This window comes from Urocitellus parryii, chromosome 7 (genome assembly GCF_045843805.1).
Source record: "Urocitellus parryii isolate mUroPar1 chromosome 7, mUroPar1.hap1, whole genome shotgun sequence".
In the NCBI taxonomy this organism is placed as follows: domain Eukaryota; kingdom Metazoa; phylum Chordata; class Mammalia; order Rodentia; family Sciuridae; genus Urocitellus; species Urocitellus parryii.
Genome location: NC_135537.1, coordinates 139,063,051 through 139,083,083, shown reverse-complemented (window position 1 = coordinate 139,083,083; position 20,033 = coordinate 139,063,051). Strand labels below are relative to the sequence as shown.

General features: G+C 46.1%; 1 protein-coding gene across 1 annotated transcript; it reads left to right on the top strand.

Annotated features, from left to right (window-relative positions):
- Window positions 1-3,868: 3,868 nt before the first annotated feature.
- On the top strand, window positions 3,869-10,785 carry Rflnb (refilin B). Its single transcript, XM_077800501.1, has 3 exons — window positions 3,869-4,223; window positions 6,790-6,899; window positions 9,349-10,785. The coding sequence occupies exons 1-3, from the start codon at window positions 4,008-4,010 to the stop codon at window positions 9,677-9,679; spliced, it is 657 nt and encodes a 218-aa protein (XP_077656627.1). The 5' UTR covers window positions 3,869-4,007; the 3' UTR covers window positions 9,680-10,785.
- The last annotated feature ends 9,248 nt before the right edge of the window (window positions 10,786-20,033 follow it).

The window sequence follows — 20,033 nt, the reverse complement described above, 5'->3', positions numbered from 1 at the left end:
ACCAGCAGCACTTGATATCTGCCAACTGAGCTTCACCCCAGACCCCATCTCTTCAACCAAACTGGTGACTTCCCAGTTGAGAGGGCAGGAAAGAAAAGCCAGCCTGTTTCCTCAGGCCTCCTGAATTCTGAAATTGCCATGCCAGCACTTTGGTTCCCCTTTGGTTCTATGCCACCTTTGAGAGTCCCAGGGCTTCAGGGTTATTCCTGGACCTCACCAACACAAGTGCATACATACACTCTGGGAATGGTGCTAGGTTAGGGCATGTCTGTGACAGGTCCCTTTCAACATTGTTTGCAAAAGGTAACTAATTAAATTCTATTTTTTTTAAAGCATTTGGTTGACATGGGTGCATATAAAGTGAAGAGGAGACTCGATTCGACAGTAAGATAAATCCTCTACATCAAGGACAACAGAACAACCCAGATCCCAGGGGGGTCTGGGAGCTGCCACGTGCCATGGGCACGGCATGGGCAAGTAAGCTGGGATGGGAGTGCTTTTAATCCTGTCTGGCTGAGTTCACAGAAGACAGGCCATTCCACAAAAATAAGCAGCAGTCATGAAGGGTCCTGCCCTGTTCTTGTCTTGGAGTTAACACCCATTTGGGTATCAGTTTAATTTAGTGCGGAAAAACCCAAAAATGTAGGATTGGCATCCATCCTTAGGTAGCTTTTGTTCCTCTGGGAGAAGGCCTCAGGCCAGAAGTCAAGTCCTTCGAGGACATGGTGTCTCTGTGATCCAGGTCTATGGATGTGGCCCTGCTCTGAAAAGACAGCTTTGAGAAGAGGCCAGTCTTATGCAGGCTCTGTGGTCTCTCTGGGCCATGCTTGTTTGGCACAACTCACCCTTGGTTTCTAGGGGCACCCCAGCTATTCCTCAAAAGAATGCCTGTCTCCAAAACCAGACCAGGACGGGGAAGACCACAACTGATTACCTCTCCCAAGCTTTGATTGGAATTTTTTTTTAGGTAATGTCCTTTGGGAAAATCTGGAATAAAATGTAGGATGAGTCCAGTAGCAAGGCTCTTCAAAAGGCCTATATAGATTTGCAAGTTGAAATCACCAGAAACAAAGCCAACTTCAAGATCTGAGCTAGGAAGTTTGTATGTGGTTACAAAGGAAATCCCCCTTTTCTCCCACCCACAAGGACTGCTGGGCAGGTTGAAATTGGCTACTTCCTATTGCAAGAAAACCTCTGTTCATCCCCACCAGGGATACCATGAGTTCCAGAAGATGCCTGACTAGGCAGGATGTCTTGGATGCTTATTGCTTGAGGGGACATATGAATGACTGCAGGGAATCTGTATGGGACCTTTGTTCTTCTCCACCTCTATTTCTCCATCAGTGACAGTTCTGGGCTGGATTTTTCTGCAAGCCACTCTGATTTTTTTTTTTTTTTGCATGTATCAGTGTTGAACATATGTCTATAAGAAAGGAGGCCATGGTGGCTGATCAACTTGTGCTTCCGAGTTCCTTGGCAGTTGTCCTGAGGCTAAAGGATATCTCTGGGTTCAGGAAGCCCTGCCAGGTTTCCATTTAAAGGAGTTAGGGATCCGACAGAACACTTGGAGGAAGGAGGTCATCATTTGGATGCTTTCTGAGTCCAGTTTGATGGTCATTGCTCCCCAGGCCCAGAAGTCCCTGTGAAATCCTGGGCTAGCTGCTTAATGACCCTGGTGCCAGAGAGGAAGGATTATCGCATGTGTCCTTTTGATCTAACTGGACCCCAAAGTTGACAGCATTATACTTCCTTTATTATGTCAAGGGAGTTTTGATGTCTCCATGGATTTTCTGTCAAAATGTGGATAATCTAAGCTTTTCAGAAATTAATGCTGGCTCTGCCCAGGCTCAGTGTTTCAGCAGGTGCAGGTGGAGATACCTTTCAATATCCCTGCAACAACCCACACTTTGTTGTTGGGTAGAGAGTGGCTTCACTGGTCTAGCACACTGAACTTCCTCAATCTCATCCCACATCTCTTCCAGGCTGATGATCTTGCAGGCGAGCACCCCCTTGGAGAAACTGCCTCTTCCTGGACACCTTTCCCAATCTAACCAGGTTCAGAGATTAGTTTTCAGCATCTACTCAGAAATATCTGGTGGGCAAATTCCCTCCATAGAGTCAAGTTCTCCCACTTATTGACAAACCACTTAAAAAAAAAAATATATATATATATATATATATATATATATATATATATTAGTTGTAGATGGACACAATACCTTTATTTATTTATTTATTTATTTTTTGTGGTGCTGGGGATCGAACCCAGTGCTTCACACATGCTAGGCAAGCACTCTACCACTGAGCCACAACCCCAGTGACAAACCACTTTTTATAACCCCATAAAGCATTTAAATTCCTCCTCTGATGCCTCGGGGTAGGGCACAGCCTGGGATGTGCAGATGATGAGATCAACAGGAGTAGGGAGGTGTAGCAGCACAGACTGTCCTTGTAACTAGCCATTGTCCAGGACTGTACCACCATGGATTTTGTCATCTTCTCCCACATCCTCTGAATGAATAAATGAATGAATGAATGACCTCCCAGCACACTGGCATTCACCAAGTTTTATTCTCCTTGAAGGAGATGATCTGGGTTTCCAGTTCATAGTAAGTTGCCTTGTACCAGTTGTGTGACATGGGGCAAGTCTATTCCCTTTCTGTTTCCTTACTTAAAGGTGATGGAGGAGAACTGAACTTGGCTAACAGATCTACCCACTTCAAATTTCTGCACTTAACAGGTCTGCCTCAAGCAAGACAAATATGTCTTGGTTTTGCAAGGATGTGGATAGGGCTCTCATTGCGGGACATGCACAGAGCCTATCTCTTGTCTAGCCAGGGAAATAATCCCCTGGCCCAGCGTACACCCCTCTTCAGAGCTGGCGCTGCTGTGTAGGTATGGCAAAAACTTCAATTCCAGGTCCTTAACTGAGCGTCTATCAGAAGCCCCTGGGCACTTTCTCTACTTGCTGCTGATCATGGACATCTCTGTGAGAAAAGACACTGGATTTGGGAACAGCCAAGCCCTACAACCAGCATCTACCTAAAGGAGTCCCCACTCGGGAGGATCTTCTCTGTCAAATCAAAGGGGAGAGACGTATGCAGTCTGGTTTTTAGAAGCAATCCCATCAGGAGGGGTGCAGGGCCAAACATTCCTGTGAGTGAAAAGCTGTGGCCCCCCACTGGAGGGCTACAGGCCCCTGAGAAAACCTGTGGGCGGCCTACTGGGCTGGTTCATTTTACTGGAGGTTCGAGTTTGAACCCACAGACCTTCCCTGTTTGGCGTGGTCACAGACTATTCGGCGGAGCACCCCCGGGGAGTCCCGAGGAGTAACAAGTAGGCCGGCTTTCCTCTGGGGCAGACGTGAGAGCCAGAGTCCACCCTGCTGAGCCAACAGGCGGCTGGAGCCATACGAAGCGCATTAACTATTAATAATTTCCAGTTGTTTGCTCGTTCTCCCAGGCCTCTGCAGGCTGACACTCTGCTCTGGCTCCCCTGGACCGCCAGGTCTGGAGATATTAGCGCCTCCGGGGCTCCACTGGGACAGGGCAAGGGGGGTCGACGCGACCCCAGGGCCCCAGCTCGAGCGGGATTCCCGCGCCCATCCGTGATAGAGTGAGGGGCCGGGAGGGGCCGGGGTGCCTAGTCCTCCCGCTGCAACGCTTGCTCCGCGCTCCTGGAGCGCAGCAGTCGGCGCCTGGGGCGGGCTCAGCCGCGGGGCATAAAGCAGCGCGGGCGGCGCACGGCGGGAGCGCAGCGGCCCCTGGCGCCGGGCCTCGCGGCGCGGCCAGTGCGGGCTGGGCCCGGCGGGCGGGCGGGCGGCCGGGGAGGGGCTGAGGGCGGGGCCCGGAGCGCGGCCGCCGGCGAGACCCGGACGGCGCGCGGGCGGCGGGGCAGGGAGGGCGGCCCTGAGGGCAGCAGCCCCCGCCCGCGTGTGCGCCCCTCTAGGCCCTCTCTCATCCGCGACCCCCACGCCGGGTGTCCCCGAGCCCGCCACGCACACAGCCATGGTGGGTCGGCTGAGCCTGCAGGATGTGCCCGAGCTCGTGGACACGAAGAAGAAGGGCGACGGCGTCCTGGACAGCCCGGACTCGGGGCTGCCCCCCAGCCCCAGCCCCAGCCACTGGGGGCTGGCGGCGGCCGGGGGTGGCGCCGGCGGCGGGGAGCGCACGCCGGCCCCGGGGACGCTGGAGCCCGATGCGGTGGTGACCCCAGCAGCCCCGGTGAGTGGCCCCGCACGGACTCCTTCCCTCCCCAGCCCACCCGCGACAGGCCCTGGGGGTTACCAGCGGTGGTGCCGCCCCGCCCGGGGCGCGCTGTCAATGCCACCACCCGCTCGTCGGGACGGCGTGGCCGTCCCTGGGAGCCCGGGGCGGGAGCGCAGCGAGAGCCTGGCCAGCTGGAGCCGGTGGCTGGAAAATTGTCATCGCCTGGGAGGCGCGGGAGCCCCGGGAGAGGCAAGCCGCCTCTCCTCCCTTCGAGGTGGCGGCTCCTGGGGCTGCCAGGCTGCGGTTCAGCCACATTCCTGCTTGGGCGGGGCGGTTGGGGCTCCCGGGATACCGACAGGGAAATCCAGCCTTTCCCCGACCGTGGGCCCAACACCCCGCGGGCTTTGCCCATCTCAGGCGGCCCCAAGACCTGCCTCCTCTTGGCAGCTCCAGGGCAGGGGTGTGCCCTGGGCTTCTCCATTCAGAGAGAAATCTGGGCCAGCCTTGGGGACCTTTTAAGAAGACTCACTCCATGAACCTCCAGCTTCCTTGGTGGCCCCCGTTGTCCTGAACACCTAACCCAGCTGGTGTCTTGTACTTAGTAGATGGGGAGCCTTCAGGTGGCAGGAACTTTTACTCCTTTTAATTTAAAACTTATTTTAAAAGAAACGAAACTCCACCAAGTCTATTTTGCCTTAGGAATCGCTCAGACGTGGAAGTGTGTTGCTTTTACCGTCAGCTTGGAGGCCACATCCTGTCTACAGTTGAAGCTCAAAGTGGGGCTTGGAGATAGGTGTTTTCCACCCTGTCCCCTGGGGTGAAGTAGTTAGTGGCAGCATTGTTCTTAAGGTCCTATGTTAGAGCTTTGATGGTGCTGTACTAGAACCCTCAGAGGCCTCAGTGCATTCCCTCATTTCCATTTCAAGGCAGTACTTCATTCAACTTAGCCTTGGGAGCTTTCCCTATTTGGCTGTTTCTAGCCTATCTTCCACCTGCCTTGACCACAGGCTAGACACACAGTGGTGCCTCTGAGACCCTCCGCCTGGCATGCACAAGGCCTCTTACCTCTCTCAAAATTCTACTGTCACCTTTTCTGGGAAGCCTTCCTTGATGCTTCCCAGAGCCTTGCTAAAGCCTCTGGTATAGTCTTCATTCTCTAGTGGCACCAAGTACGTGGGTCTGTCATAACCTCTGCCACCCTGCCCCAAACCTGTCCTACACAGGGAGCAAGGTGGAGCCCAGGCAGTATGTGTGGTGTGGGCAGGCTTGAGAGCAGAGAAGGCAGAGTCAAGAGAAGGGTATGGTCGGGTGGATGCCCTGTGAGTGCTGGAGAGCACCCAACTCCTCCTGGTGGCTTTGTCATCCCCCACTCCCCAGGACTGCCTGGGAGGTGCCCCTACTATTGGGGGCAGAGAGCTAGGGGCAGAGCAGGGCTCACTGTCACTATCTGGAGGCTGTTTTCAGAAGGTCTGCAGCACCCCTTCCCATCCATTGACTTTGTTTCAAACTCACATCCCTCCCTCAGTCTGGGCCCTACCCATACCCAGGAGCTAGACCCTCAGGACCCAGTGCCTCTCTCTATCTTGGTCTCCTTAAGCTTTTGTATTTCCATTTGACTTGACACTTTGTCCAGGTAATACAATAAGGGTCTCAGGGCCAGCCTGAGAAATGATTACCTCCTTCTGTCATGGAGGACCTGGGGGCAGGACTGCCACCTCCACACCCTGGCACAAGTGTAGATCCTTCTCTTAAATTAGGCAAAGAAAATGACAGATCTCAAGACACCAGGGAATACAGAAGGCTGCCGAGGTCAAACTCTGCTCTGTGCTTATCTTTGCACGTAGACCACAAAAGCCCTAATTCCAGCAAATTGGGTGACTAGGGTGGAACTGTCTCCTGATGAGTCAGAGTGCCAGTGCCTTGACCAGGTGGAGATGCTTACCCTCCAGGAAGGCTGTGCTCTGGGGCGTGCAATGTTCTGGGTGGTGGAGGTGATGTGGAGAACTGTTGGTGACCGTCTAACAGATGAGGCTCCCAGTTAGCCAGAGCAGAGCGATGGGTGGTGTGAATGTGATGGCCCTGATGCAAAAGAGGGCGGGAGTGGGAAGGAGTCTTCAGTTTTAAAAAGAATCCCTGCTTCAGTCTTTCTGGAGTGTTGCGGAGACAATGATAGAGGGGGTGCCACATAATTGAGGGTTCTGAAGAGTTAAGCTCCAGTTCATGGAGGCTTCCTCACCACAAGGCTCCTGGGTCTGGCCAGCATCCTGTTGCTGAGCTCCTGTCTCTTTTCTGCCTTTCACAAAACTGCGGTGGTAGAAGGAGTGCAGATAAGGTAACGGGGCATGTGGCATGATTCTTCTGAGGGCACAGAATACTTTCAGGATCGACCTGGGATTTGAATTTGAGCCTCCTGGCTCCAGTGCTCTTCCTAGGCTGCGGGTCAACCCTTCCCTGGTGTACCCAGGATGAGGGACACAGATCACAGTGGGGCCATCAGCTAGAGGCTCAGAGGCAAGGCCTTCAGTGGGATGTGTCCATGGGCCTGTGGTAGCTCTAACGACCTTCTTTTCTGTTCTGGAAGAACCCAGCCTCTCTCCCCAACACCCTGGCTGTCAGCTGCTCACCAAGGCTGTGCCCCCTGTCCTTTGGCGAAGGTGTGGAGTTTGACCCCTTACCACCAACGGAAGTCAGGTAAATAGAGCAATCCCTGAGTTTATTTCCTTTTTTTTTTTTTTTCCTTTTTCCTATTACTGGGGATTGAATCCATAGATGTTTTACCACTAAGCTACATCCTCAATATCCTCAATCCTTTTTATTTTTTATTTTGAGACAGGGTCTTGCCAAATTACTAAGGGTCTTGCTAACTTGCTGAGTCTGGCCTTAAACGTGCAGTCCTCCTGCCTCAATCTCCTGAGTCACTGGGATTACAGGCCTGTGCCTCTGTGTCTGCCTGATCCTTTGACTTTATTTCTTAAATTTTCATTTTTTATTCAGACATAATTTCCTGTTATTTAAAAATTTATTAATTATGCAAATATGACAAATACTATTGATAGTTTGGTGGGTACTCTTTTTAAAAATATTTTTTAGTTGTCATTGGATCTTTTTAATTTTATTTACTTAACATGTGGTGCTGAGGATCGAACCCAGAGCCTCATACATGCTAGGCAAGCGCTCTACCACTGAGCCACAACTCCAGCCCCATTGGTGGGTACTCTTTAGGAATTTTTTTTTTTTTTTATTTAGTTCTCGGCGGACACCACATCTTTGTTGGTATGTGGTGCTGAGGATCGAACCCGGGCCGCACGCATGCGAGGCGAGCGCGCTACCGCTTGAGCCACATCCCCAGCCCCTAGGAATTTTTTTAACGTTCTAATCAATTAAATAGATATTCTTTTTACAATAAAAATTAGATCATATGATACATAAAGTTCTGCAGCTTGCTTTATGTGCTTTATATCTCAAGGCTATTGGATGTTAAAAAATTTGCTGAATATTAATTCAACTTTCCTGGAGCTGCCTCTCCACCTGCACCCCATGCTCTGACCCCTCTTCAAGGTGCCGTAACCTTGTCTCATGTTACAATGTCACCGGACAAATGCCAGCCTTCCTCCAGAATGATCTCATCCAGGATTATCTGGGGGCAAAGATTCATGGGGAGACTCCTTTAAAGATATATCATTTTTTAGAGAAAGGAATCTTACTTTTGGTGACTAGTGGTTTTATAGTTGGAGTTTCAGTTGCATTACACAAAGGGCCCTTTGATGTGGAACAAAGAGGGGTTCATCAGTTTTGAGGTGAGCAGTTTAGCCTTTTATTCCTGTGGAGCTTGTATTTCCAACAAAACAAGGATACTAGCTTCCACCAGCATCTTAGCTACTTGCCCAAAGAACAGACCTTTACATCCAACTCACAGAAAAGAATTCTGGTTCTCAGTCACCTGATGGGCATAAAAGCTGTTTGATGCATCTGTGTTAACTTTTAAATTACCAAAGGACTTAAAAAATAATAAAGTACCTGAGGAATGTAAATGGTAACTTATTTATGGAAATTGAGATTGCAATTGGTTTTTACTGATAAGGTCAGGTCCCTAGGTCCTCAGGTTTCTAAACCAAAGGCTAAGGTAGACCACATACTAGGTCTGATAAAGCCAAGCTTCCAGAATCAGCATTCAGGAGTTCTGAGTTTTTTCCTTTTCTCATTAAAGAACCAGTTGATCCCTGGAGGGGACAGAAGCTGCTTATAAATAGAAGAGTAGAATCTACTTTGTTCTATAAGATAGTCACGTACCATTAATCGACAGAAATTCATTCAGAGAAAGGTCCCATTAGGTAATTTTTAAAAATATTTTTAAGTTGTAGATGGACACAATACCTTTATTTTTATTTATTTTTATATGGTGCTAGGGATTGAACCCAGTGCCTCACACATGCGAGGCAACCGCTCTGCCTCTGAGCTACAACTCAGTCCTCCATCAGGCAATTTTGTCTTTGTGTGAACATCATAGAATGTATTCCCACAAACTAAGAAGGCCATGATGTCTCAGGCCATGCAATCTCAGGGGGTCCACTGTCATATGTAGGGCCATTGTTGACCGAAATGTCGTTAAATGGTACATGACTGTGATTACACTGACAGCACTTGCTCAGTGTTGACACCCTGCCCCTTTATTGAGGACCCTTTACAGAAAGAGGAAACCGAGGTTTGGACAGGTTAAGTATCCTAAGGGCTCCAGGCCTAAGTTAATGGGACAGAATCCAGGGGCTCTGGCCTGTAATGGGAAACATTGAGCACAGGGAATACTTTGGAACCTTGCACATCTATCTACCTTCAAGTCCCCATAATCCAGTCAATCAATCCATCAATCCCAGCTCCTCTACTCAGTGGCACGGTGACCTTCATCCCTGGAGCTCACTTTCCGATCCCAGGGTTGTAGAGATTAAATTAGATCCTATGAATTCAAGTGCTTGGAATGCTAGTACCTGGCACAGAATAAGTACTTCATAAACTGTGCTGCTTCTTATTGATGTTGGCAGGTCTCAGACTGGTATCCCACAAGAGATTCAGAGTCACAATTGGGACCCTGTCCCCCTGGCTCAAGGAACAACCTCATGCTGCCTGATTTGTCCCCCCTCCCCAGGTACACTTCCTCAGTCAAGTATGACTCAGAGCGACACTTCATTGATGATGTGCAGCTGCCACTGGGCCTGGCAGTGGCCTCCTGCAGCCAGACAGTCACCTGCATCCCCAATTGCACATGGCGCAACTACAAGGCTGAGGTGCGCTTTGAGCCCCGCCACAAGCCCACACGCTTCCTCAGCACCACCATTGTCTACCCAAAGTACCCCAAGACCGTCTACACCACCACCCTGGATTACAACTGCCACAAGAAGCTGAGGAGATTCCTGTCCAGCGTGGAGCTGGAGGCCACAGAGTTCCTGGGCAGCGATTGCCTCTTGGATGAATGCTGACTCAGAAGGATGGCTTGGGGTTGAGCCAGCTTCTCCGCTGCCTTGGTCCCCAGACCACCCTGGGCAAGTTGGGCGATGTTGCCCTTGCATATCATTCCAGCCCCAGAGTCGGACCTGGGGATACCTCTAAGCCCAGCCTGGGGGAAAAAAAAATCACTGCATCTTGCAATTATTGAGATACTTGGTTTTGTTTTTTTAATTTTCAAATTATCTTTAAAAGGAATATATTTCCTGGTTTGCTGCTTTAAAAGGAGTATATTTCCAGAGTTTCCCCGAAAGTCTCGATTTGATGAGAAAAAAAAAAAACAGAGCAAAAGAAAATGGCAACAGTTTGAACCAGGGAGGGCGGAGGACCGCTCTTCCTCCACTGTCAGTGTGTCTGAAAAAAGAGCTTGGAAAAGTCCCTGGGATGGAAAAAGTGAGCTTTAAGACCTTCCAGCCACAGGTGTCTTCCCTGCTACTAAAGTGTAGCTGTTTCAGTAGGTCGTGATGCCCATATGTGTTCAATCTGGGGAGAGCTGAGTTTCATTCCATTCTTTATTTCCACTTCCATTTTTATTTCCTGTTAATCCAAACTTTTGGAATTCTCTCGATCTTTTTTTTTTTTTTAATGATATGGAAAAACCCCAAACCAAAATAAGAGATGCCTTAAAAATAAAACCCACTTCTCTGCCTTCTCTCCTGTTTCAGAAGGTCAGGTGGAAAGATGGCCCAGTTTGGGGGCAGTGGCTTCCGTCTGTTCCCTGCAGGTGGGTGGCGGGCACAGGCTCTGGCGACATCCTTGCACACTTGGCATCTGGTTCACATCTTGTGTAACTCTCTTGATAGGTACTGTAGGGTTTCAAAACGACTTTCCCGTTTTTTCATAAAGGAAAATATAGCAGAGGGCTCTTCTGAGAGAGATGGCATTTTAAAAGAATGCTTTGGAAAACATTTTGGGGACTCCAGGAGGCAGGTTTCCACTCAGGACTGACATGCCTAAGACCCACTGCCACCAGGAAGAGACAGATGTCGATGTTTCTGGTGATCCAGTTCATCATGACTATCTCAATGGATTCAAGCTGAGGACTTTGGTGGTGTCAAAGTCGCAGAGAAATTGGGTCTAATGCAAAAAAACAAGGAATCTTGCTTAACATCCTCTGAGGTTATGCTTTGGTGGATTTAGTGTAAGGAATCATGTCACAACTCTGACTTTACTGCCCGGCTACTGCAGCCAAAGTGGACATTTCTTTCCTGCCGCTGTATAAAGGGAAGTGACTACCGTGGGGTTAAGTGTGAACTGAAGATATTCCAGAGGCAACCTCAAGAGCTCAGCAGAGCTGCTGCAGCAGGGATGGTGCTGGGTGGGGCAGAGGTGGCACCAGGCTGCCCTTCCTCACCGGGCACTCACCACCACCCACCACCCCCAGCCCCAGCCCCAGATTCTTATAATCTCCTGCCAGTCTCTGCAGGGCTGGAGTGTAGAAAGTGGCAGATGGACTTTCTTCCCCTAATATTGGAAAAAACAAACCATACATATTTCCTTTGAATACATCCAAATTATGTCAAGTGCCCCAGGGTTATAGCGCTCTATGGTTTCTGCCTCCTGCTGTATTTCCAGGTTTTTATAAATGGCATCCTTGTGTCCTAAAAGCAAAAATTGAGAACTCTTTGGGAACCCTGGAGCCACAGCAGGGATTTTTGTAATGATGAAAGCAGGTGCCATGATAATCGCTCTCATTTAAAGGACAGGAGCCCTCTCAGAGCCATTGCATCTGGTGTCCTCTGCAGAGACAATGTCTGGTCTCTTATGCTCCTAACAAATGTGACACATCCCCAGATGGAACTTCAGTCAGCTTCCTGGTCCCAAGTTTGCCAGGGAGCACCCCAGCTGGGATCCAGTGAGGAGTGTCACTCTGGGACCCCATGGTCTCTTTCCACTGTGTACAGAGCAACAAATTGCCACCTGCCTTCGGAGAATAAATTCCACCAATTTATTGGTAAAGATGGATTTTCTATCTGATTTCTTAGTGTTGATAAATAGTAAGTGTGATTTTTGAATTATGCTAGGAAAATTCCCAGAGCTTTGGGAGACACTTGAATGAGCTCTGAGGAATGCTGTGGGCAGGGCGACAGGGGACAGAATGCAGAAGAATGTGGCCTCTGAGGTTTTTTTGAGGGGTGCCCTCCTGAGATTTTTTTTTTCATCTTAGGGGATCGTGTGGAGTTCAGGCAAGTCACTCTAGGTGTGGAAAGAACCTGAACCTTACCAGTCAAGTAAGTCGAAGTGAGCGATGGTGGACGTGTAAGGCGCGTGGACAGGCGGGGTTTATTTTGTTAAGTTATTCACTAGGGAACCAGCTGGGGTTCTTTCTAAACCCTTTTCCCCCCCTTCCAAACCTGCTTTGCTGACTGTTGCAGAAACGGAAGCATATGGAGACACCCTGGAACTCTCCTGTGCGGATGAAATGCCACCAGCCCGTGGTGGAGTCATGTTAGTTTTCAGGGCGGAAGTGGTGATTTTTAAACTCAGTGATTAAAAGCAAACATTCCTAAGTGTGCCTGAGAGATACGGTTTGTTAATTAAAAAAGCTTTTCGCTCAGTCTCCTAAATTAGGGCTTTCATGTAATAGGATGATTTGTATTTCCAGAGGAAACTTGTTTTGCTTTCAAAGTACAGACTTTTAGAAAGACTGAACTTGAACAAGTATCTTCCCACTTGACATTTTTCCTATTTCTAACCTTAGGAAATCCAGAACAGTGTTGAACAAAACTGTGTTTTAAATTTATGTCACCTCTGTCCCGTTCCATTTTGCTTTGTGACTTCTCCATTCAACAATAAATTATCTAAAAAATAAAACCGAGGGATGCTTCTCTTTCTTTAAAAAAAAAAAAAAAAGTGGGGGCTGGGGATGTGGCTCAAGTGGTATCACGCTCGCCTGGCATGCATGCGGCGCGGGTTTGATCCTCAGCACCACATACCAACAAAGATGTTGTGTCGGCCGAAATAAAAAAGAAATAAATATTAAAATCAATCTCTCTCAAAAAAAAAATTTTTTTTAAAGTAAAATTATAATATTTGGTTCATCAGAATGAGGAAGATAGCTCCTTGTCTTGAGCAATGTTAAGATCATTATATGTTTAACAGTGTACATCTGCGGACATGAGACAATTTTCTGGGGGGGGGGGCAGCTAGATACAGATAGTTTTAAGGGAATTTGTTTCTGGATTTGATGTGTACTCTTTCCCAAAATTTCCTTTTTCTTTTCTGCAGGGCTGGGGATGGAGCCCAGAGCTTCGTGCGTGCCAGGCAAGTGCTCTACCACTAAGCCCCAGCCCCAGCCCAATTCTTTCCTAAAATTGAAATTTTAGGAGATGCAGCCGTGACTGGAGATGTCAGGCCATTTCTCTTTTTTCCATCTCCCCTTCCAAATTGTTCTTGTTTTCATTTTATAGAAGAAATCCATACTTCAGTCTAATTGGGAGAAAACTGCAGGAGTATACAGGGGACAGCAGAGAGGACCTGCTCTAGGAGCTCACAGTTGGGGTTTCCTGTCTGTGTGAATCCTGAAAGTAATTCCTTTAAGGATGACCAAGGATGAGGAGCAAAAATAGCTTGAGTTGGGCTGGGGCTGGGGCTCAGTGGTAGAGCACTTTCCCGGCATGTGTGAGGCACTGGGTTCGATTCTCAGCACCACATATTAATAAATAAAGGTCTGTCAACAACTAAAAACATATTTAAAAATAGCTTGAGTTGGGATGTTCTCCTTTCCAGGGTCTCACAAAGCAAGACAGGGGACTGACTTTCACTGAGTGCTCACGTCTCTTCAATCTCAGCCTATCGTCTCCCCTGTGGGAAAGTCCTATAGGGAAGGAGAAGTAATATCTTTTCCTTACCTGTGGCAAGGTTCATGGCTGAGAACCCTCTAACAAAAGACAGATTAACAAGAGAAAAGCCTACAGACTGATTTAATGGCAGCTTCACATGACACAGGAGCCTTTGGAAAGAGACCTGTGTGTTTTTATGGAGAGTTGTGCAGAAGTTAGGTTGGAGAGAAAAGGGTCTGATCTGATGGCAATAAACTAGGGAGGGAATGTTCCTTGCCAGGCCTGTTTGTTCTGTTTCCTTTTGGCATCTCCATGTGACATTCTTTCCCTGGGTGGGGCAAAAGGCAGGACACCTGTCACAGGAGGGTCTTCAGGGCAGAGAGAGAAGGTTAGAGAGTCACTCTCTGAGGTTTTATTGCCGGCCTCTGGGGAGAAGGAGAAAGGAAAGGAATTCTAGTTTCATGGCCTGCCTCAGGGTAGGAAGTGGGGAGGGAAGATCAGAGAGACCTTTCTACTTCGTGTTTTCTCCATTTCTTGCAGCTTAAATTATGCAGCATGACTATAGGTTTGTTTTTTTTATTTTTTATTTTTTGTAGTTGGACACAATACCTTTATTTTTTTTTAAATATTTATTTTTTAGTTTTAGTTGGACACAATATCATTATTTTATTTTTATGTGATGCTGGGAATCGAACCCAGTTCCTCATGCATGCTAGGCGAGCGCTCTACCACTTGAGCCACATCCCCAGCCTCAAGGTTCTGTATTTTGAGATAGAATTTTCTTCACCCCATCAGTTTCTTTGGGCAAAGCAAAGAGAGGCCCCCAACATGGAGCACACCTGTAATCCCAGCTGCTAGGAGACTGAGGCAGGAGGATCCCAAGTTTAAGGCCAGCCTTGGCAACTCAAAATAGAAACAAAAATATACAGGGCTGAGGATGTAGCTTAGTCATAGAGAGCTTGCCTAGCATGTGAGAAGTTTTGGATTCCAGCCCCAATACTAGGGAGAGAAAAAGGAAGAAAGAAGAAAAATGGAGGCCCTTTATTTCATTATTTCATTTAAGCATCAAGTAGAAGGCTCTAAGCTCTATTTGCTTATCTTTTGAGTTATGAATCAAAAATAAATATGCCCTAAGAATATATAGTATCATTTTTTTTTTAAAAGTCAGGGCTGGGGCATAGTTCAGGGATAGAGCTCTTACCTAGCATGCACAAGGACCCATGTTCCATCACCAGCATGGCAAAAAAATAAATAAATAATAAAAATAAGTTTAAAAACCAGCGTCTTCCAAATAGAAATTAAGTCTTATTTGGTTGATTGGGATGACAATGAGGACTAATTTTGCCAATTAGTTTATATGGTGTAATACATGGCCAAAATGAATTGGCTCATCAAGCAGCTCCAAAATTGCACAGGAACTCCCTCCCACCCGCTGCTCCCTTGCACTGGGTGCTCTACCACAGAGCCTCAGCCCTGGCCCTGACCTTTAACTCAGTATGCATAAAAGGAGTCACAAAACAAATAAGCCTACTGTGGAAAACTGTGTTTGCTTTTTTTTTTTTTTTTTTTTTTTTTGGTGGTATAGGACACACATACCACTGAGCTATACCCCAGCCCTTTTAATTTTTTTTTGTTTTGAAACAGCATCTCCCTAAGTTGCTGAAGCTGGCCTTGAACTTGTGATTCTCCTGTTTAGTATAGTAGCTGGGTTTACAGAAGCATGCACCTGGCTAGGAAAACTAACCTGCATAAGATTAAAGATAGAAGTGTGTGTGTGTGTGTGTGTGTGTGTGTGTGTGTGTGTGTAACCAGGAGTGGGTTGAAACTAATAATGTTTCAAATCCCCTGAACTCTTCTAAGCATATCACAAAGCTGGTGCCCCCAGGAGAAAGAGTAATAGGTATAATTAACAACATTATGATAAATCTTAGAAAGCCTTTGTGGGTAAACTCAGAAATTTAAGAAATGCATAACTCTGTAGATTGAGTAGCAGTTCCTATTGCAAGGAATACCTCTTTTCAAAATGAAATTCTGATAATTTTATTTTTATATAATCATTATCATGTGCTTTGTTTTGTCACTATTTCCCAACGTGTTTTCTGAGGAATACAAATAAGGTTTTGCAGTGAGAGAACTTTAAGGAAATGAAAAAAACCAAACAAGGGGCTGGAGTTGTGGCTCCTTGGTAGCACACTCGTCTGGCATGTGTAAAGTACTGGGTTCGATCCTCCGTACCACATAAAAATAGATAAAATAAAGGTATTGTTTCCATCTACAACTAAAAACAAAAATTAAAAAAAAAAAAAGAAAAACCAAACAATGCTAAATACATTACATGCAGGGCTCCTTGAAACCATGTAAAAGGCCAGTATCTTCTAAATAGAAATTAAATCTTATTTGGGATAATAATGAGGACTAATCTTGCCAATGGGTTTATGTGGTGAAACTGTCATGAAATGAATTGGCTAATCAGCTGTTCTGGATAGTTTTTTGTTTGCTTGTTGTATGTTTATTTTGAGGCAGGATCTCCCTAAGTTGCTGAGGCTAGCCTAGAAATTGCAGTCCTTCTGCCTCAGCCTTCTAAGTCCCTAGGATTGCAAGTATACCCCACTGTACCCAGCAGCAGTTCCAAAATTTTAAAGGAAAACTTTTTTTTTCTCCCCAGTACTGGGCAACCACCGACAAAGTTACAGTGGCAGAGAGCAGTGAGCATCTATTTCTTGCTTAAAATATATATATAGGTCTAGAAGGGCAGTTCTGCCCCCAGGGGAGGTGTTGAGTTCAGGTCTGTTCCATTTGACTTTGAGGTAAGCTAGAGAACTGGCTTAGGTCATATCCTTCTACAGGCAAAAGTCCAAAGCTCACCGAGAAGCAAGTAGAAATATCCAACCCCACTTAAGGCCTGCACCAGAAACTACACCCTGAAACCTTCACCCATATTCTATTGGCCAAAGCACGTTACATGGCCAAACAGCATCAATGAGTCAGGGAACCATACTTCTCCCATGTTTGTGGGAGAAGCAGCTTATTTCCTGTATAATAAGCTACACCCAATTGGGTGTAGTGGCACACACCTGTTACTTGGGAGGCTGAGGCAGGAGGATTGCAAGTTCAAAGCCAGCTTCCAGACCCAATTTAGCAAGGCCCTCAGCAATTTAGGGAGGCTCTGTATCTAAATAAAATATAAAAAGGGCTGGGGATGTGGCTCAGGGGCTGAGTGTCCTTGGGTTCAATCCCAGGTACCAGAAAATAATAATAAAATAAAAAGGGTGGAGGTAGCTCAGTGGCAGAGTGCCCTTGGGATCAATCCCAATACCAAAAAAAAAAAAAAATAGGGGGGTACAGTTACAAAATCCAAACCCATACCAGATATTTAATACAGAGAACTGCTTACAGAGATTGGAGAGATAAACAGGGACACTGAATCAGAGCCCAGGTTATTAGTAACCGTGAGAAACAACTCCCATGCCCATTGCCTCTTATGGCCATTTCCACCTATTTAGAGAAACAAGAAAAAGATGAGGAAATGAAACCCACAGTAAGAGGAAGGAAGGAAATAATAAAGATAGGAGTAGAAATCCACAAAACAGAAGCAGACAAACAGGGCTGGGTGGGGGTGCAGCTCAGTGGTTCAGCACTTGCCTAGGTTCAGTCCCCAGCACTGCAAGAGAAAAAAAGAAATAGAATATTATGAAAGAATATTATGAAAAATTCAGAAGCAGAAATTGGATTGTTTGAAAAGATTGAAAAAAAAAACTGATAAGTTTCAGCTTGATGGATCAAGAAATAGAAAACACAAATTACCAACATGATGAAAGGCTTAGAGTCTCAAGCTGGATGTGGTGTATGCCTGGAGCCCCAGCTCCTGGAAAGGCTGAGGTGGCCTCCCAGAAGTTAAGTCTGACCTTGGCAGCAGAGCATGACCCTGTCACGGAGAGAGTGATCTTATGGATGTTGAAAATGTATGATTTTATAAACAACTTTATTAACTATATTTAATTTTATAAACAATTTTTTAAACATTTATTTTTTTAGTTATATTTCGACACAATACCTTTATTTCACTTATTTATTCTTATGTGGTACGGAGAATCGAACCCAGGGTCTTGCATGTGTGAGGCGAGCATTCTACCGCTGAGCCACAACCCCAGCCCCAAATTTTATAAACAATTTTATTAGACAACTTAGATAAAATCGAAAAATCCCTTGCAAAAAAACTTCCCATCAGACTGATACAAGACAAAATTTTCAAAATCTGAAAAAAAAAAAAACCAAAAACCAACCATGGACTCATAACACACAAACCAGGTACAAAAATATACATATCAGCAACTCAGGATCACAAGTTCAAGGCCAGCCTCAGCAACTTAGGCCCTAAGCAACTTTGCAAGACCCTGTCTCAAAATTAAAAAAAAAAAAAAAAAAAAAATCTGGCAAGAGACACTTTTTGTGTCCTGTTTTCTATCTATATACACTTCATGAAGTGTCTGTTCAAATCTTTGGTCACAGTGTTATTTGGAAATTTAATGTTGATTTCAAGGAGCTCTTTACTTATTCAGGACACAAGTCTCTTGTCATGTGTGAATGCTATTGTCCATTCCAGAATTCCTCTTTTCTTTTTCTCTGTGGTGCCTGAGATCCAACATGGGACATCAGTATGTGAGGCAAGCACTATCATTAGTCATTAGCTCCAGGTCCGGCACTCCTTCTTATTTTCTTAATGAAGTTTTAATTTGTTGAGCAAATTTATTATTTTTCTTTGATGATTATTCTATTATACAATTGTTATATGCTCCTAAAAATTAGAAAATACATATCAGCAAAAATAGAAATCACTCACATTCTCCCCAGAGATAAACTGTCATTAATTTTAGGGGAAGAACTGGATCTTTCGATGGTTGCACTAGTCTATGATAGGAAAATATCGCTTTTAGATGGTGGCACTGTAAATATTGTTTTCAGCCTCCCAGTAGTGTAGGCGTGGAATCAGCCATCTGGTTCTGAGCCGACATTGTTTTTTTCTTTAAGTGAGAGTTTTATGTTCTTTACGTCTGCTGACTTCTTTTTATTAATATTTATTTTTTAGTTTTAGGTGGACACAATATCTTTATTTTTTATTTTTCAAAAATATGTCAATATTTTATTTTTATGTGGTGCTGAGGATCCAACCCAGTGCCTCATGCATGCTAGGCGAGCGCTCTGCCACTGAGCCGCTACCCCAGCCCTGCTGGCTTCTTTTTCAGAATAAGAATTCGGGGCTTTTGGTGTGTCCAACCAATTGCTGCTAATTACAAATTACCGTCCTCCTGTGTTTAGCTCATTAAGCTAAAGAAGTACAATTAACAGGATGTTCCCAGAGCCAGCTCAATGCCCCTCCACCCACCTACAGGAGTTCTAACAGGGGCTCCAAAACAGGTAATCTATTTTTTCTTAGGCTTTTTTTTGTTGTTTGTTTGTTTCTGTGGTGCTGGGGATCAAACCCAGGGTGCTATACCACTGAGCCACATTCCCAGCCCATTTAATTTTTTATTTTGAGGCAGGGTCTCACTAAGTTGTGCAGGCTGGCCTTGAATTTGTTATCCTCCTGCCTTAGCAGCCCGAGTCACTGAGATTACAGGAGTGAACCACCATTATTATTATTATTATTATTATTCTCCTCCTCCTCCTCCTCCTCCTCCTCCTCCTTCTTCTTCTTCTTCTTCTTCTTCTTCTTCTTAATATTTTTGTTTTAGTTGTAGTTGGACACAATACCTTTTTTTTTTTTTTTTTTTTTAATGTGGTGCTGAGGATGGAACCCAGCACCCTGCACACACCAGGCAAGCGCTCTACGGATGAGCCACAACTCCAGCCCCATCCGCCCTGCTTCTTGAAAAAGTAGTTTAAATGAATTTTTGTGTGTGTGTGTGTGTGTGTGTGTGGTCCTGGGTTTTAAACCCAGGGCCTTGTGCAGGCAAGGCAAGCACTCTACCAACTGTACTATATCTCCAGCTCCTGAATGAATTTTTTCACTCATATTTGGAGTTTACTTGCATCTACTTAGTTTCAAGATGGGGCAGGGGTGACTACAGTAAAATATACCACAGTAAAAGGACAAAGGCCAGGAGGGAAGGGGACACACTGCCAGAACCTGGGCTAAGATGAGCAGCTATTACTGAGAACAGACTTAGTCCTGAGCTTCCTTATGAGCAAGACCAAAATGACAAGCAGCCTGTGTAAACATAACTAGCATAAAGACATGAGCTTCCAAAGAAAGGAGCTTACTCCTGGCACTAAGCTCCGAGAGGACTCTACCCCTGCCTGCAGCTATATTAGGGGCATGAAATTCAAGATCCACAAATTCTCCCCGTGTTGTTTCCTGTCTGGCCCTCAGGAAAGCCAGGAGGGCAGTTAGTAATCCAGTGGGATGGGTACATGCAGTATCTGAGTCCAAATGCCTGGGCTCAAATCCCAGCTTCACCATTTTTAGCTGTGTGAACTTGGGCAAGTCACCTACACTCTCTATAAAATGGGGATAATAAGAGTTTTGTCCTAGGGATGTTGTTAGGCT